Below are 20,172 nucleotides of genomic sequence, written 5' to 3' on the forward strand. Positions count from 1 at the left end.
AGACAGACATATACTCTTGGAACTTGATTTACTTCATTAGATTCTGAGTTTATAAATCTGAAGGCTGAAAATGATAAAAGGTAACTAACTCTTCTTGGAGAATAAGGCGTAATAAAAGCAGGGTAGTATAGAAAAGTTAAAAAGAAACAGAAAGGAGAAAAAAGGAAGGTGACCTAATGGGTATTTGAAGTGGGAACAAAAAAATAAATAAATAAGCAAGTTAATGCAGGTACAAAGGGAATATGAGATTTCTAAAAATTAGGGAATTTGGTTTCTTAGTTATCACTATTTCTACCTGTTTTCTTCTAATTTGCCTATAACTAGATTCTGTTTCCAAGTATTATTTTGTCCTGTGACTAAAATTAGAAATTTGGGTACACTCATCATTAGAACAAGAGGTTATCTTTCCCTGTGTCATTGCAAAATGCCATGATGGTCTGGCTAAGGGATTTTTTTTTTAATTGTTGACTCATTTTGACTTGGTCCAGCTGGCATGTTCTCTTTGAGGACATCATTGAAGGTAGAAATTTTAAACAAAGATGATTAGTAATTTTTAAATATGGGCATAATTATGATCTGAATCACTTTGTTTATTTTGAGCAAACAATTTTGTACATTCAATAGATAGTATATTGGGATATACCTTCTAGGACCTTCTCTGGACTATGTGAAAACGACAGCCACAGACAGAGGAATGGGGTGATGAAGTGCATGAATCATACCATATATCCTCTTTCTCTATGTCAATAAAAATGAAGGTCTTATTGCAAATTTCTGTTTCTCATTGAATGATTACATAGAAGTTTTTATAGCATGTCCTAGTATTGCTGGCTAGGGAGAGTGATAAACAGAAACAGTACTATAAGAAAGAATCAAACGACCTTTGACCCCAATTAAAATTCTTTCCATGTGCCTTTTCCTCGGCCGTCGTTCTCAGACAGGCAAACATTGCCAAGGCCAACTATCAGTCAACCTCCTCACTGTCCTCCTTGTCCCGGCCTTCGTCTCGAACTCATCATCCCACTTGCACTCCTTCCCTGCTGATTTTCCCTAGAAGCTTTCAAGAAGAGATCCTCATGACTAAACACCTGGGTTTCCTGGACTTAATGCCTTTTATGGTCTGGATGATTCCATTTGGTTCTGTTTTGGTCCAGAAAGTCTCCACTGCAGCCAGACTGGTTCTCTTTGTTGCCAGAATATCTTTTTAGCATATCTGCATTTTTCATCCAGGATGCCTCTCTCCTTCCTCCCTGCCTATCGGAATTTCACCTGGACTTTAAGGCCCTCCTCAAGGTACATGGGCTCCCTGAAGGCTTTGTGAATGGCCTCAGCCCCTGGGGACTCTTTTCGAGTCCTGGGCATATTGTGCAATTCTACTAACATTAATTGTTATAGTTTGAAAAGCCAGCTATCCCTGTATGTGTATATCTCTTACCCCCTACAACCTACTGTGCCCCTCTCTGGACCAAGTCTCATATATCTATTCTTGGTGGCACTTACATGAATGCCTTATATGAAGAATCAGTTAAAGTGTTTGTCATCTCATTGCTCAGACTTCCTTCTTTGTTCACTACTGACGTATTTTTCATTTTGTAATGGACGTATTCTGGTCCATTACCTCTTTCTACATTTGCCATGTTTTAAGTATCAAAAGAGCATACACCTATTACCAAATGTATATGAAATTACATTATGGTATGATTTTAAGAAATATTCAGAACATTAAACTATAATGTTTTAGCTTGTGTTTTCCTTATGGAAGGAAAATTACTGTGAGTTTTGTCAAGACCATACCTTTCTTCATTAATTTTGGCATATCTAAATAAACAAGTTCCTGAGCTATTTTAATTGAGCTAACTTTTGTCAAGACAGTTTTCATGTGTATATTCAATTTTTGAGTCAGAATTAGGCAAGTTTTATGATAAAAATTTTGCAATTAGAGTAGGTTCAAAAGAAATAGAAATCCCTTTGTGTGCTTTTTATTTTAATCCAACATGCTAACTTACTATAATTATTTAGTACACTTGAAGAAGATCAGAATTACAAGGAATTTAAAACTTTAAAGAGGTAAAATTTGAGGTATATATACATTTATCTCCATCCTATTTTATATGAGGGTATTATAGTATGAAATTCACATTTTGTAGTACATTCATTCTTTTTCAGTCGATCCACTATCAAGTGGGATTTTACTAGGATAAAAGTATTTAATTTTCTAACAATTATTTCAGGACTGTGCTTGATTAATCGTATACTCATCTGGTAACTTTGCAAACAGAAGGACATTTTAAGTTGAAAAGATCACAGTTAAATGACAAAAATTATTTGAAAAGAAATATTCTTCAAATTTCCTATATATTAAAATAGCATATTTGTTATTATTTTTCCCTAGACCATAATACTTTTCATCTGATAAAGAACAAAACTACAGGATAACTCTGAAAAATAAAGAACAAGTTAACTAAAAGACAAATAAAAGGAAATATATAAAACTTAAGACCAAATGGGCACATTTGATAAGGAAAAGAGAAATGGGTACTGGGCATTTTGTTCACTGTTTAATATCTTGCATTAACTTAATAATTTCTTGCTCTAAGAACAATGTTTAGTTGTTTTTTTCTAGAAACAGGGGATTAACACAACTCTTGTAATGTAGCATTTCTTCTAACAGCTTATCAGATTGTTCATTCATGTTATAAAAATTGATTTTCATTCTATATATTTTCAATTTTTAAAATTGAAAAAATATAACATTTTTCAACATACAGTATAAAGATATATTGAAAAAGTAAAATTTTTATCATAAAACTTTCTTAATTCTGGATGATTTGGGGGTGTTGTTTTGTTAATCCTCATCTGAGGATATTTTTTCCATCGCTTTTTTTAAGAGTGAGTGGAAGGGAAGGAGGGAGGAGAGAGAGAGAAAGAAACATCAATGTGAGAGAAACAAATTGATTGGTTGTCTCCTACACTCGCCCCAACCAGGGCCTGGATTGAAACTACAAAGCAGGTACCTGCCCTTGGCTGGGAGTTGAACTCACAACCCCTTGGTCTATGTGTGGACCAACACTCTAACCACTTAGCACACTGGCCAGGGCACAGATGATTTCTAATATGTTTTTCTCACTTTACTTTCAGACCAAGTCTATTTGATCCTTTTTCATAACAGAATAAATTACTTGCCAACACATTTTAATTCTTTCTCTGATAGGTGGAAAGCTAAGTAGTTTTTTTAAAAAATGTCTGTTTAAAAATTCTTTAAAAACTCTTAAGTAGAGTTTTGCTTACTCAGCACACTTCCTTTGGAATGGTAGCAGCAGTGACAGGGCTTACTTCCAACCTCAGGGCACCTTGAGTGATTTGGTGTGAATTGGAAGTGTCTGTCATTCTACTACTTTTTCTCTAAATAAGTCAACCATTCAAAAGAAAACAATTCTTCTGCTGTGTAATTAATTTTTTCTGTGTATTCGGATTATAATATTTCATTTAACAGTCTAACTCCACAACTATAATTAGTGTGTTGTTTTACTTTGACTTCAGTTCACAAACCTTTTGAAAAATTAACATTGCTAGATTTATCAGTCAACCAGAGTACAGAATCTTGATACAGAATGACACCGATCAAGGTAGAACTTTTAGTAAATGGGTATTTTGTTGAATAAAAGCCAAAAATCCTAAAAGCAAATAGAAATTGGTGTAACTGATGTTTAATCCAAATGAAAAACAGTAAACTGATTTAGCTTTTCTTTTTTTTTTTAAAGAACTGACGCAAGTTGGACAGAGGGAGGTGTTGGGGCAAGGTGGTGGTGGTGATTGGCTTGTCTCCTTTACGCCCTCTGGTCTTTAAATCATTGTCTAGATGCCCAAAGGTTCATATAAGTCAACTCTGTTTCAGGGTTCTGCATTCCAAACAATTCTGGAAAGACTGCCCAGGACTGGATGAATAATTAAGGTAAAGCTGTTTTTACATGAATATACGCAGTGTTGAAATAATGCTGCCTTTCTTCTTTTTATAGTGTTTATTGTTTACTACAAACTTAAAAGTTTAGAAATACTATTTGGGTCGCTTTTTTCTCAATATGAAAAAAAGGACCAGTTTAATATAATGTCAGACATTGGAATAATTTACTCGGATTCTGATTGCAGTTTTCTTTCGCAGATAATTTTAGGTTTGAGCATAAAATCAGGACAGTGGATACTAGGAAAGGAAAACAGCCCAAACCCAGCGGTAGAAAGGCTTAGCTATTTACATATTTTGGTTAATCACTGAATAAAGTGAAGGGTTAACATAATTTGTTTTAGGAAAAATATAAAGTTTTAAAAATATGTTCTCAATTTATAACATTGAAGATTTTATCTTGAAAAACAAAAAGAGTAACCGAGAAGGAACATCACATGCAGCAGATGGGAAAGGCTAAAGGTTTGGGCTGTGTCACTGTTAAGTGTCAAAGAGAGAGTGTGTCTCACCTTGTCTTCTTGTGTGACCATTTTAATATAGTATTTTTAGAGCTATTTACTGGAGGAAATGGATAAATTGAATAGAATAGAAGCACAGCTTTAGATTGTGAAGGACTGAAATTAATTATCTAAAAATAGAGCTATACTCACATTTATTAATTAGACAGGGGGAGAATTCTTAGGGGATGTGGGTATCCTTGCATTTGGGGCATCTTGCAATGGGTATCCTTGCATTTGGAGCATATGGTGATGGTTTTTATTAAATGCCCAGGTGATAAGATGAACAGTGCTTTATAAGTTAGTGAAAATTTAATTTGACTGATGACATAGATCATATTCATGGACAGTTGGTTGAGAGTTTTATTTTTGACAAACTAAAGAAATTTAGGTGTGTGTTCTAGAAAAAATTGGCATTTATTTTACAGGTCAACCTCTTCTAGTCATTCAGATTTATATTTCAATAATGTTTTGGTTTTTTTCTTGACAGTCTTTCTATTTATATTTTTAAGAAGTATAAACACTTCAATGTTTAAGTACTGAGACATGTAGTATTGGGGCTAAACCCTTGAGTTTTCTTTAACCATGTTATTTAATTTATTTTCATAAAGAAAAAGTACCTCTAGGGGTGGCTCACTGTCAATTATATACAATGTACACATTTTGGAATTTACTGTACCCACAATTCATTATAAGTTATTAAATATCATGCATTAGCATGTATAGCATAAAGAGGTCACTATGTTAATATCATATATGCTACATATCCCTGTACATTTACGGAAACTACTGTTTGGGGTAATAGGAACTACAGTTAAGCAGGAATTTAAGATGTTTCTTCATGTTTAAGATGACGAGAGAATCCATGTTTCTGAAGAGCAGAGCTAGAAAGTTCGTAAGCAAACTAACATACTCAGATTTTATGAAGAGTCCTTTATACCTCTTCATAGGTTGCTATAAATCTTATATTAGCAAGCATGTAATATTCTTAGCAAAGAGAAAAGACCTCACTATGGGGTTATTTTAACTTCTCTAGTTCTCCCTAGATATTATTTCTAAGCTGTGTCTAAGTAGAGGAAAGGAATGAAAATGCTATAATATTAGCACTAGCAATAGGGAGTAGTCAAGTAAACACAGTTCTGCTTTTACTGGCCGTCATTTCTTCTAAGATGTACCTCAGACTGACTGTAGTGAATGTTTCTCTGGAAGTTAATTTCTGTGAGAAATCATGCCAGAGACTAAGAAGCCATCTGATTATCAATGTGCGACTAGAACAGTATTGTTTGGAAGGTTGTTTAAGAGAATTTAATAAAAAAATGATATTAGATTGATTTCATTGCCAAAGCTATGTCCATAGAGCTCAGATACATTTTGTATGTGGATTTAAATCAGTTCCTTGGATCCAACATAGTTGGCTTTTAGAAGTTGCATGACCAGCTACACCCTGTTTGCTCAACCAAAGGGTACATGGCATGTGAGGCTATCTGCTACCTTAATCTAGATTTCAGAGTAGATTCGTCAGAGCTGGTTGGCATGAAAGACAGAACAGATAGGGATGGTGGGAAATGCTCTGACCATGTTAGCTCCCTTCTCACTCTCACTTATCAGGCAAAATAAATGTTTGCAGTAATTAGGGAAGGTCATAACTTTTGTCTCTTGACTCAAGGACAGTTTTGCTTCCAGGTTGTTGATGTTCTTCTTTGAACAACATAAGTAAAAATTTGAGAAATTTGCTTTTTTGAGAATCTTCTATACTGAGTTTCTTAGGGTACATTTTCAAAGAACAGGATAGTATAGTGTTTAAAAAACAAGAAGTTGGATATAAGGAATTAGCTAGTTAGGATATTTAGACATCTCTTAATAAATGTCATGAAACAAGATCTTCTAATGCTGATAATATTCTAAATACTTTTTTTTCAAGTTTTGATTTTGCATCTTCGTGAATGAGTGAACTGAAGCAATAATTCTGCACTGGAATATGTTCTGCAAAACATCTTTGTATCACAGAATAACAACCTCATCAGAAAGAAAGGCTAGACTACACAAAGTTCCGTCAAATCAAATTTGATTTTTCTTTTAGAATAATTTTGAATATTCATTGTGCAACAAAGCTATTCTTCTGGTAACCAGAGGAACACTTTCCATTTCACTTTGAAATATTAACCCATGCATACTTGTATCTACAAAGGAAATCATATAAAGGTGCGTTGGTCTTAGTAGAATATAACACCAGGCAACGTGGTAGATGTTGGGAATATGTAGAGTCTACAAACTGGACATCGTTTCTGTCTTCATGAAGCTTTCTGCCTACTGGAAGAAACAGTTTTTTGGTTTTTTTTTGTTGTTTTTTTTTATCAAACAAGCACAACAAAACATGTAGGTGCAAAATGTGACAAGTACTCTGAGGCAGAGGAGAACATGCTGTGTGAACATGTAACAGGGGAGTTAGTTTCAATGTGGGGCCTCTGTGACCACATGGCATTTAAAGATTTTCAGGTTTTTTAAATTAACTCTGGGAGCAACCTGGGTTCAGAAGAGCATCCCAGGCAGGGAGGACAGAATGTTAAAAGGTCCTGAGGTGGAATGGGAAAATCCAGTTTCTGGCTCATGTTTCATTCTCAATATTTGTTGAATGAATGAATAAATGCCACCTGAAAAATACTTCTGCATTGAAGCAGAATAGTGTAATTAATCATGAAAATAAATTTTAGCCATTATGATGTAGTGTAAATGCTTCAAAGCATGTACTTTGTGCTGCAGGCAAATGGTTCAGAATATCTAGTTTCTCATAATGTTCAATTTTTTTAAATTTTGCTTTTAGCTGTTGTTCCCTTAAAATAGATCAGTAATAGAATCTTCAGAGCTAAATATGTGAGCTCTGCAAAAGTGTTCCAACTTTTGTGAGAAGATGTCTCTTGACTGGCGCCAAAATTAGGATGAGGGGCCCAGGTCTTAATCCACTACAAGGGTCATAACATCATGTTATATCACCTCAACAGGGAGTGGAATAAGTATTTTAGATATGGAAAAGTAGCTTTAAGTTTAGGTTTCAATTTCCTTATTTGTGAAGGGTACCTACCTTTCCTACAATGTTTGTGAGAGTTCTGAGAACTATAAAGTTCTCTTTTGTAATTGCCTAAGGTATACTTATATGCATGTGTAGATATGGGTATAAAACACTGATTATTGGAAGAGGGAAAAGGGATTTAAATTTATTAAGGGCCCACTACACACCAAACGTTGACATGCATAGTATAATTTAAACCTTCATGGTACTGCTTCGTGGTAAATGGTATTTTCCTCATTTTATATGTGGAAAGACACAAGTAAGAAGTTAGCTAATTTGGCCAGGATTTATACCCACTTTTATCATCAAAACCAGAGTTTCTATTCCCCATGTGGGCTTGAGTTCTCTGTAGCAGAGATAGCAAGCAGTCCAGAGGTGGCAGAGCATGCAGGCTACTTAATCTTTCTGTGACTCCATTACCTAATCTGTAAAATGGGAATAAGGACAAAAATAGTACCGGCCAAGAGTGATGGTGGAAGGAATTCAAGTAGACTAATTTAAGATATACTTTAGTTATTTGTAAAGTCAATCAGACTTTGTAAAGGACTGGATGCCAGGGGGGAGAAAGAAAACATTATAATGGAAGACTGACATTTCTTGGTTTGAGTAGCTGGATAAGGGGTGACAACATTCTTTGGATAGGAAACATTGGAAGGAGAGGAAACTGGCACCAGTTAGATTTTGGAGACATGGAATTTAAACTACCTTTGAGACATGCAAGTGTATACATCAGTTAGGCCACAGGACACATGGAACTAGAGACAAGAGTAGAGGCCTGGGCTGAAGATGACCTTGAGGAATCCTTGGTGTATAAAATTTTAGGAGTGGATTGGAAGAAGGGGGGCTCAGGGCCTAGCCTTGAGGAATTCAAGCAGTGAAACTTCAAACAAAATGATACTTTTAAAAAGAAAAACAAAACATAAGCTCTGAAAAATAACAGCAGTGTTGTTAACAAACAGAAAATTTGAAGACTTCCTAGGAGCCAGAAAGCAGATAGGGCTGGGAAATCTATGAAAGAAAAAACCAGGGTAAACCAGGGTATGGAGTGGGAGGGACCGTGGGAGCCTGGTAGCAGTTCAAGTTAAGTCAATATGTACAAAGAGGAGGATTGGACCGCAGGCAACCAGTGACCAGTATTCACCAAGCAAGCTCAGTTTGGACATCTTGGTCAGTTTGGGCTGCCACTGGTGCCCATCGGATAAGGCTGGTTGTAAAGAAAATCTGAAGATGGACTCTAGAATAGGTCTGAGGGCCACCACAGCAGACAGCGATGGGTAACAAGCAGGACTGGAAGCTCCGCCAAGAGAAAATACATCGCAGCATTTTGCTCCCAGAGGCACCTCTCTGTCCCAGAGGGCCAGCTGAGTCTGGGTGTGGGCTCCTCTGAGGGCACTCAGACAGGCCCTCCAAGAGAGCAAGCCATCAGTGACAGGCCTGCAAGACATCAGAGCAACCCTGAGAGCTAGCTGTCGAAGTCAGCCAATAGACTCTCCATTCATAAATATGACTAGACAACTGAGGACTGCTAAGACTGTAAGGAAAACCAGCAGCATGAAAGAGAAGAGCCAAGAATGAACGAGCAGAAGAACTAACTCCAGAGAAAAAAATACATAATTTAAGGAACAAAAGGAACCCTTGAAAACTTCCAATCAATATTCTGAGAAAGAGTTAAGAAAATAATTACATCTGAAAACAAACAACAAAGGTAATACGAAAAAAGAGGAACGGGAAAGAAAAACATTATTAGAAGTTAAAATATGATTGACTAATTAGTGGACAAGTTGAAAAATAAAATGGATACAGGCTAAAAGTAAATAATATTTATCTACTCTATTCCCAATACTCCCGTCTGATACTGTGTGTGTGTGTGTGTGTGTGTGTGTGTGTGTGTGTGTGTGTGTGTTTTCCCACACTCACCAATTCTTCAACACCAGCTGGTTATCCTACAATTCAATTCAAATCTGATCCTATCTACTAGGCGTTACTGTCAGATGCCCAGGTTAAGGGCTCAGTTCCACAAGGCTGCCCCTACGTCAGATGATATGGCAAGTCCAGACATCCTGTACTTCTGACAAAGTAAATTGAATGGAATAATTTGCTAGAGTTGCTTACAGAAACTCCGGAAAGCAGTTTACTTACTAGGTTACCGGTTTATTATAAAAAGACAGAACTCAGGAACAGCTGGATGGCAGAGATGCATAGGAGAAGGCATGGGGAAAAGGTGTAAGCTTCCACACTCTCTCCTGGTGTACCACCCTCGCAACAATTCTGTTAAGATTTTTATGGAGACTTCATTACTTAGGCAGGATCAAATCATGGACCACAAGTGATTAACTCAACCTTCAGTCCCTTCCCGCCCCCAGGAGGTTGAGGGTGTGGTGCTGAATGTTCCAACCCTCTCACTTCTATTCTTCTGGGTGGTTTTGAAGATGTTTCTCTATATCTTTGACGTCTTGAACTACTTCATATTAATGAATATATTCATTTTCACTCCTCCTGCTTGAAGTACTATGCACTTTTTTTGAAACCCTAAGAACTGCCATCTTTTTTCCAGTTCCAGACAATTCTCTACCATCATGTCTTTCTATTTTGTGACTCCCTAGTCTCACAATTCTCTCCTATTAGAATAACTATTACAGTGTGTTTAAACTTCTTATTCTTGTTTTCCCCCAAGTCTCTTAACGTCATATTTTTCTTTATCTCCTTGTGATATAACTTGAGTGATTTCCACAGATCTATCTTCCAGTTTCATTACTCTACCTTCAGTGGAATTTTCTTTATTTCAATGACTATGTTTTTTATTTTTAGAATTCTCTCTTGGCTTTTTTAAAAAACCAGCCTGGTCTTCTATTCTAAAGATGCTATTTATTATTTTGAATCTTTTTATTATATTAATTTTAAAGTCCCTTTTTAATTGCTTTGCTGTAGTTAACTCAGGTGTGAATGTTGTTCTCATGCCTATGACACTCTCCCAAGGAGTTTCCATATGTGTTTGGTAGCTTTTGTAATTTGGAGTACAAGTTGCCTTCCACAAATATGCTGCATCAACACCGGATTGTGTAAGCCTTTCCATATATATATATATATATATATATATATATATATATATATATATATTTGTAAGGGGGTTTATGGATTTAATGAGTTCTGAAGTATTTTTTTGTTTGTTTCTCTGCTCAGGATTTTATTACCAAGAACCACATCTTCCAAGAGTGATAGTATTTCCCCCAATATGGTTCAACAAGAAATGAATGATTCTAATATCAGAAATTTCATATGAAATTGTATTGATAACATGATGGATTCATAGCATGTTTTCTTTTCTTTTCTTTTCTTTTTTTTTTCAATGCCAGTCCACCCTTTTTCAGTTACAACTGAGAAAACTAAGGGGCAAATAGTTAAATAACTTGTGCTGAGATCTCATGAATTAAAGATAGAGGGGAGTCTAAAAGCTAAATATCTTCGTTGTTAAAATGTATTTTAATTTTATGTAGATGGTGACTGATACTGATTCAAAGATAAACCTGAACTTCCTTTTGTTTCTATTCTTAACATTGGCTTCATGATCCAAGTGCCTAGAAAGTAGCTCCCTGAGCCCAATCCTACCCTGGGTTGCATGTTATCAAGCATTTTGGTGGTGTTAATTCTTTCATGCACAATTAGCAAATTAAAGTGGTAAGATCTTGATGTTACTCCTAGTAGAGACCCTAATAGATTCTGCATTGGTAGATCTTATTTGTCATCAACTTACTTTTGTATCCCTTTCTTTTAAGTCTTGCAATCTGCTTACAAATACCTAAAGGTTTGGAGGTAGAAGAGGGTTAAGGGAGGATAAATGGTGACAGAAGGAGCTTTGACTTTAGGTGGTGAACACACAAGCAATATACAGATGATGTATTATAGAATTGTACACTCGAAACCTATATAATTTTATTAACCAATGTCACCCCAATACGCTCAATAAATATAAAAAACATAGATAAAGCTTCTTGAAGACTGTTGCTACATCTTAAGATTTATTTTTTTCTTCTCACGGTTACTAGCAAAGCACCTGCTAAGTTCACATACACAGGAACTATATAAACATGTGCTTGCCCTAACCCATTTGGCTCAGTGGATAGAGCGTTAGCCTACGGACTGAAAGGTCCCAGGTTTGCTTCTGGTCAAGGGCATGTTCCTTGGTTGCGGGCACATCTCCAGTAGGGGATGTGCAGGAGGCAGCTGATCGATGTTTCTGACTCTCTATCCCTCTCCCTTCCTCTCTGTAAAAAAATCAATAAAATGCATTTTTTTAAAAATGTGCTGATTTGGGAATTTACTAATAATTTTCTTTCTTCCTGCAATTCAAGTCAATCTTTCTGTTAATATTTATGTGAAGTTTTCAGGAGTTTATTTCCTTTCCATGTTTGTATAGAGAACATATACAAAATAGGTGGTTCATATTCTTTTATCATTTAAAGAAAACCATAATGATTTATTTTATGTTCTATTTTCAGAACAGAGTGTACTGAACACCAACACAAAGTGGAAGAGCCTTGAGCTGAAGGTACAGTATACTGTTTACACTGAAGGAGCTCGTGTGTGGACAAGGAAGCGCTGACGGCTCAAATGGATCCTGTGGAACTGGCAAATGTCAACATGGGACCCGATGATGAGAGCAGCAGTGGAGAAAGTGCTCAAGACAGCTACTCCGGGATGGAAAACTTAGAAAAGGCAGCAATGAGCAGGTATGAGGTTAAAAATGACCAGTTTCCATGGGAGAATTAGACAGGTTTGTGGACATGGACAACAAGGAGTTTGTCGGGAAGAATTGAATGCATTACCTGTTTGAGAGATAACAATGATATTGATGTTAGTACATCAACTCCCTGATCCTGAAGTACTGATTATTACACCATTTTTATATGTCAATCCTTTGTGTGGCTAATTTAGAATTAAAGTTACATTGTTCCCATCCTCATTAATAATATAGAATAACTGAAATGACATTAGCCTATCACTTCTCTTACCTATCGGACCATTCTATCTTAGAGTCTTCTTCCTTGACTACCTTTTAACATTTGCTCCATCTCCAGAGTGCTGTAGGGATTCTTTTCTCACTAAAAGCGCCCTATCAGGAAGCTCATTCATAACTATCATGGTTTTTACCCACTAAATATGTGCTGTACCTTTAGCCTGTTAGACTTCTTAACTGAAGTCCAAATCATTACATGCCCTGTCTATTACACATCTCGACTGGATGACTCATGTATCTGAACTGCCTTATTTATGAAGTCTAAGTTGTAATGTCTAACATGGAACTCCTGTGATTCCTTTCAAACCCTGCTCCTCTTCCAGTAATTCCCATGTTGGTGAAAGTCCCCACTGTCATTCAATAACTCAACCAAAAGATCTCAGTTGTAAAACCACACATCTCCTATCCCAAACGACACATACAGTTGGGTCCACCTCATTAATGTTTCAAATTCACTCTCTTCTCTGTATGCATTCTATTGCTACCTACTATAGGCCTTCATCCTCTCTCACCTGTCTATCACCTGATTGGGCTCCCTGTTAATACATTTTGTTCTCCTCCAACTAGCCCTCCACCTTCTTGCAAAAGTAATCTTTTTTAAAAAAAAATATTTTTATTGATTTCAGAGAAGGAGAGAGAGATAGAAACATCAATGATGAGAGAGAATCATTGATAGGCTGCCTCCTGTACATCCCCCACTGGGGATCAAGCCCACAAGCTGGGCATGTGCCCTTGACAGGAATTGAACCTGAAACCCTTCAGTCTGCAGACCAATACTCTATCCACTGAAGCAAACCAGCTAGGGCAAAAGTAATATTTTACAAATGCAAATTGACTCATGTTCCATTGCTGGGTAAAATCTTTCCATGGCTCCCCATTAACTATAAGATAAATATGAGACTATACATTGTTTGGCATATAAGCCCCTTCATGATCTGCCCCTTACTTCACTCTCTGTCCTATCTCTTGCCTGCTCCCTGTGTTACCCTCCTATCTTGCCTTGATGAGCCGCTCACAGATCCTTGTGCCTTCATGCACTCTTCTGTCTCTCTGGAATGCCCTCTTTTAGTGTCACCTACCCACCTGTCCCTTTCTCTCTAGTGACTCCACTCACCTCCAAGATTCAGCTTAATGGCAGGTCTCCTATGAAGCCTTCCCCCGGGTAGAAGTGGCACCCCCTCCTTTGCACACCCTCTCCCTATCCAGATACTCATCACGCCACTACAGCAGGCTTATGGCTTCTGTGGCCCCAGCATATGTCCCACTGCCTGGTACATAGCAGGTGCACAACAGTTACTTGATAAGTAAATTAGTTTCTCACACAGTGTTGTATAATACAAGTTATGCATGACTTAAGATACCCAGAAGGGGATTTTTGAAGTAAGGAATATTATCTTCATGGGGGCTTGTCCTGGAGGTGGGAGTGGCCGGGGGGAGGGGGTGTCAATCGGGGAAAAAGGAGACATATGTAATACTTTAAACAAACAAACAAAAAGAATATTATCTTCAAACAAGGATGCCTCATTTTATTCACAACACCCAGGAAGGGCCATCAGGAGGGAGCACTGCTCTTCCTCTAAGGAGTCAGTACAGTGAAGTTTAGTTGGTGAGCTAGAAAGGCCCTGGAACCCTGGCCAGTGGGACCGGTGGTTAGAATGTTGGCTTGTACACCAAGGGATCTTGGGTTTGATTCCTGGTCAAGGGCCCATACCTAGTTGCAGGTTCTATCCCCAGCCCTAGTCGGGGCATGTGCGGAAGGCAATCAATTGATGTGTCTCTTTCATATTGATATTTCTCTCACTCTCTCTCTCACTCTCTCTCTCTCTCTCTCTCTCTCTCTCCCATTCCTCCCTCCCTCCCTCTCACCCTCTCTCCTTTCCTCTCTCTCTAAAAATCAATGGGAAAATATCCTTGGGTGAGGATTAATAATAAGTAACTAAAAAAGAAAGACCTCAGAGATGTAACTGATGGTATCTTCTACAGCAGGAAAAACAATGTGGTAAAACACGGGGCTTTGGAGTCTGCATAGTGGTTGCCCAACACTGGAGAAGGTATTTTCTTCTTTGGGTGTTAGTAGAAAATGCAGACTGGCAACCCAGCACCCACTTTTCTGAGAATAAAATGATTCTCAGTAAACGTGTTCTTTCTCCTCTACTGCATCACCCTTGGTAAACTGACCCAAGTCTGAGGGCTCTTTTGTTTCTGAGAAGGATGCACACAGAGAGGAACTCTGCAGAGGTGGCCAAGCTGAGGGAGACACTATCCCAAGGTCAGTCCTGTGGAGCCATTTCATTGCTCCTCTAAACGCCATAATGGAAAGAGAAAGGACGCTTTTGTTAAGCTTCATACAGCATGTTCTGGACCATTCACAGTGCCCTACCTTTCACTTCTGATTCAAACATAGGTCATTAGTTTCCAATTTTATAATCACCTTAAAGTGGGTTTTGTTTTTATTTGGTTTGAAATGTAAATTTTTGAGAAATTCAACATAATGCATTTATTTGGAATCACTACACTGTGTTTTCAATACATGCTGGGTTCAGTATCAAAACATTGAAGACACTGGGGACATTCCTCATATTTTGTACAATCTTGGCATGTTTCTTGAGCACAACTCATCCCATGCCAAAATAAGAGCATGCAAATGCCTTGGAGAAAAATCTAATTACTTCCACATTCTAAATTTTAAAAACTACTCATGGACTAAAGGATTCTAGTTTATTGACTAAGGTAAAAAGTAGAATGCTGGGTATTCCAGAGTTTAAATCACTTTTGTTTTTATCCTTAGGCCCATTTTAGGCTCCATTTCATCTTATTGTCTCATATTCCAATTATGAATATTATATGCCAGTCTCCACATAGCAAACTACAGACTAAATAAAACACAAAGGCGTGCAATGCAGAGATGGAAGAAGGCGGCACCTGAGGGCGTTACGCTTCCTAAGGGAAATAGGAGGAGAATGGCAGGAAATGTTCCAACCTGGATGTACACTTGAGGGTCTTGAAAACCCACACCTCAGGTTCTAGAAAGCACATAGAACTTTGTGATCTTGTCTGCTGGTTCTGTCGACACCTGTGAGAACTGTTCTCTATTCTCAAAAAGTAACCTCGTCATCCCTCTTCCTCACAAGGTTCCTTTCAGGATTAGTTCCTATTATTAAATATAATCGGCACAGATCTCCCATATTAATTATTTTCCACTTTTTTATTTATAAGGGTCATTTTAATAAAATGTCCTCCAATTGTTTTATCTTACTCTGTCATGTAAGAAATGCCCTAAAAATTGCAATCTATCTCATTATAAAGCACTTTGAAGAAGCATGCATAGGTGAGCATTTCATATGACCAAAAGAAAGCCTGTGTGATACTGTGCAGTGTCCATAGGCAATGGTGGCAGCTGGACTCATTAGTCAAGCCTTTGGAAATGGGGCTGGTAGTAGGTTCATACCCTCAGAGCCCCTGGCCAGCAAGTACAGGAACCAACCAGCACAGTGAGGGGTGTGTAGCTTCCAGCCTGCGCACAAGTAGACCATAATCACATGTTCTGTCAAGAGTGACATTTTAATGTCACGCTTTCCTCTCAACTCTTCTCATAAATCATTGGGTTTCTTTAATGTTTTCTTAGTTTCGTCCATTGTCTAATCACCCAAGCCTATTTGCAGAGTGACTCAAATATACAAACTCACACAACAAAAACAACCAAACACAACATCAAGCTACCACTGAACTACTTTCTAGAGAGGGTTATGTGAATAAACAGATGGAGACAAAAAAAAGAGGAAAATATCAGCTATAGGCCCCTGTCTGGGACGGCATGTGGAAGATGCTGGACTTGGGGCGTGGCGGGTGTAAGCATGTGACTTCACTTATATGAGCCATAGTCACCTTGTCCTTAGACTCAGGGCACAGAAGGCCCTCTCATGGGGATATTTGAGCATCAAGTGAGATGAGGACCACAGTGCCTAGTTTGTTAATAAGCATTTATTGAATTAATAAAATTATCTGATTATAGCGTGGGAGTAGTTGAGAAACCTCCATGACGAGTCTTTATCTTTCCTTTGGAAGAGCTCTAAGTGGAAACAAAATGAGCTCTAATTATTCTCTTTATTGCATAATTAATATGAGGAGAAGAAATGTGGTTTTAAAAATTCCAACTAAAGCGCCAATACTTTCTTCTTTCATAACTTCCTCCTTCCCTCCCCTAACTGGAGCTCAGTCACTGGGCTGGAAGGGACACTCCTATGGAGGAAAAGAGGAAAAAGTTTTAGGCGTCCTGTTTTTCCTCCTCTTATTCCATCACTTAAATCACCTGAAACATAGATATAATTCAGAGCCTTTGCTTAGATGTATTTACTTTCTTATTTTCCTTTTTCTATTCTCGTTCAGTCAATTTACTAATGAAGATGATGAAAGTCAGAAATTCCTGACAAATGGATTTTTGGGGAAAAAGAAGCTGGCAGATTATGATGATGAGCATGTAAGTGAATCTCTGCTTTCAGGCAATAAACAGGACTTGAGGGTGTCTGATCTACCCAGGTCTCTGTGGGAAAACAGTGTGACTGAAATTTTCCAAGCCTTGATCAGCACATTCTCTGTTTATTCAGGCCCTTACTGGAATAAGGGCTTGTTTTTCCTGTTCGCCATATGGCTACATAAATCATTTATGAAATTTATTTGTTTTTTGGAGAAATCATTCTAACCCAAATGCAATCTGCAATCATACATGTTTTCCCTTCTTTGTGATACTCAACCTGTATTTTTTTTTTAAACCGAGATCCTTGCTAGAGCTAAGCACTGAATTCCATTGACAATTACATGCTTTTATTGAAGTTGAGTCAATAAAAAAGCTTTTATTCACTGTGATGTTATCTTAGTCTTCAGGCTCAGACTATAATCTCCTCCAGTAAAGATAATGTGAAAATAAGAATAATCCCCAACTGGCTCATTCTCTGGGAGTTATTTGCTGATACTGTGTCCCTTTTTCTTCAAGCATCCTGGAAACACCTCGTTTGGAATGTCTTCATTTAACCTGAGTAATGCCATCATGGGCAGCGGAATCTTGGGCCTGTCCTACGCCATGGCCAACACAGGGATCATACTGTTTGTGTAAGTGAACGGATATGTCCACATCTGGTTTGAAGCCCATATATACCTGGTGTTCTTTTAATTAACAATCTGAAGTTTGATCTTTGTGAACAGAAATAATCTGAGACCATAGCATATTCCTCTTGCTTTTAGATAAAACAGCAACCTGAGGAGGAATCAGAGTAGTCAAATCATAGTACGTGTTCAACCAACTGTCCCTAATCAAATGGCAGAAACTGTATGCTCTCAGCCAGCCACAGTGATGGAGAAGCCCCCCACCACAGCCTATAGGACCATTAAAAAAACACTAATTCATTATTTAGTGGATGCTTAAAATAATTGGTGGTTAGTAGTCAAAAGATCTTTCTCAGAAGCAAAGCTGACTTTATAACACTTTTGGGAAAAAGACTCACTTTAAATCAGGGCCCTGCCTACCCTGGTTCTATGTCACACCTCATCTCTCATGTCCCTGGGCACCAGATATACTGGGCACACTAGCCTTTTCTCCATTCTATGAAGGCGCAATGTTTCCTCTTACCACAGGGCCTTTGCACATGCTCTTGGAAATCCTCTTTCCTTTTCATGTAGTAACTCCTGATATCTCAGCTCAGCCTCACACCTGTGCTGCCTTCCCTGACCTCCATGACTGGGACAAACCACCTTACCACCTTTATTATGCACTTACTCACCATTTTTAATGTTTCAGTATAGTTGTGTGACTTATTTGATAAATGTATATCTCCCTTGCTACACTGTAACCTCCAGAGAGTAGAGTCCAGGTCTGATTTTACTCATCACATGTTTGTATCCCCAAGACCTAGTACAGGCTTAGCACAGGGAATATTTGTGGAGCGGCCCAAGTCTATTCCTAAACCTATGCACTGTAATCAAATGTGGTCAAAAGCTGCCTGAGATTAGTAACGTCACACAGCTGACCTGGAGGAAGGATACTGCATTGTCAGTGACAGACAGCCACAGGTGCTTGTGTGCATTACGTCCTGCCTGGTATTTTCCAAGACACAGTTGGCAGCACTGGAATTCTTCACAGGAATCAAGTCTGATATTAGTCAGGCATCAGTGTGAATGCAGATCACAATCTCTAATGCAATGCTAGAGCATTAAATAACTGTCTAAGAATGCAATATTTATATTACAAATATATGCTATTTATGTTCTGAACATCACTTATGATTAGATAATCACACAGCTATTTGAGGGCTAAGGATCAAGCAGGACTATAAATATTTATATTGAGTTAGTGCTTTCATTGAAATGTTTTAGCTATAAGATTTTTTAGCTGAATGGGTTTTTATATCAACTTTTATAAGCCATGTTTGAAATAAACTCATTTTTTAAATTCTCTGAATCTTCCTAGCTAGAGATGTATTCACATATGTAGCTGCATATATAATGTCTTCTCATTAATTACACATACTATCAATAATTAGGAAGTTAGCATAGATCACTGGTGAACAGAAAAACTAAACATTTTCCCCAATGCTAGAGCCACAGGTCATTTCCAGTTTTAGAACCAAGGGCCTCACTTCAGGCTTACAAACATGCAGCAGGTTAATTTGGCCAGAGAAGCTAAATTGCTCTACATTGTGGGTATGTTTTATGTGTAAGCAGCTCAGGCTGGATTCAGCTCTCGCCCTTAATTCACAGCAAGTGACACAGTGTTTCATTGGTTTTACTCTGTTTGCCAAAGCAAGCTTGTGTTTAGAATACTGGGAATGTCCAGTATTTTTCCAAGTGACAAAATGATGTCATCTGAAATATATAATTCTTTAAGAACAGGTAAGCTCACGAGGCATGCAGAACACATGAACAAGTCATTGATTAGTCAGTTCTGGCACAACAAAGTTAGAGTCATTATAAAATTAGTAACTTGTGGTCCAAATGTACAGTTGCAACACTGACTGCAGAGGGAGTTACCAACGGACATGATCAACTGTGGGAAATGTTTAGTGTGCTCTCTTCATGTGAAAACAGTCAAAGAATGTGATTTTTTGTTTTTAAATGTCAGGCAACATTTAATATTGCTCTTTAAGTTATTACATAAATGCCTCTATTCTTGTTTTTCAAGTCTTGTTTTTGGAGAGACACTGATAACTAGCTAGGTAAAGAAATCCTATATGCATGTAGACATGTGGAGGGTCCTGAACCAGGAATGATTTTTGTTTTAATACAAGAAAGCAATTCCCCTGCACCCTACACTTACCTTTCTGTTTCTCTGTTGCCTGACCCTCTCGTTCACCGCTTGACCCCTGATGTGCTGGGACAGTAGTAATGGAGCTCAGACTCTGCTCGCTTCGGCTTTTCTGTTTCTCGGATTTAGAATAAGGTTTAGCGAGACTACTGAATAGCCCTATCTATGTTGGTACAATTATCGTGCAAATATGATGTATACAGACCCATGTGCTGAGTAAGCAGATGTGGTATTTGCTAATTTTGTTATACATTTAGCACCTAAGTTATGAACCAGATTTTACTACTGGGTAACACACACACACAAAAAAAGAGAGAGAGAGATTAGGAACTTCAGGCAGTA

The 20,172-nt window shown here is 37.7% G+C and overlaps 1 protein-coding gene across 3 annotated transcripts in view; it reads left to right on the forward strand.

Moving 5' to 3' along the window:
* The window catches only part of SLC38A4 (solute carrier family 38 member 4), a 62,681-nt gene that overhangs the window by 22,073 nt on the left and 20,436 nt on the right, over positions 1-20,172 (forward strand). Inside the window, exons 2-6 of one of the 3 annotated variants that reach the window (XM_036299552.1) lie at positions 3,896-3,952; positions 6,377-9,227; positions 12,019-12,249; positions 16,923-17,013; positions 17,527-17,642. In XM_036299552.1, the coding sequence (XP_036155445.1) occupies positions 12,131-12,249; positions 16,923-17,013; positions 17,527-17,642 (326 nt within the window). In that variant the 5' untranslated portion in view covers positions 3,896-3,952; positions 6,377-9,227; positions 12,019-12,130. The remainder of the gene's footprint in view (positions 1-3,895; positions 3,953-6,376; positions 9,228-12,018; positions 12,250-16,922; positions 17,014-17,526; positions 17,643-20,172) is intronic. The other 2 variants (XM_036299551.1, XM_036299553.1) reach the window with 2 other exon arrangements.

The sequence above is a fragment of the Myotis myotis genome, unplaced genomic scaffold (assembly GCF_014108235.1).
Source record: "Myotis myotis isolate mMyoMyo1 unplaced genomic scaffold, mMyoMyo1.p scaffold_m19_p_3, whole genome shotgun sequence".
NCBI classification, from domain to species: domain Eukaryota; kingdom Metazoa; phylum Chordata; class Mammalia; order Chiroptera; family Vespertilionidae; genus Myotis; species Myotis myotis.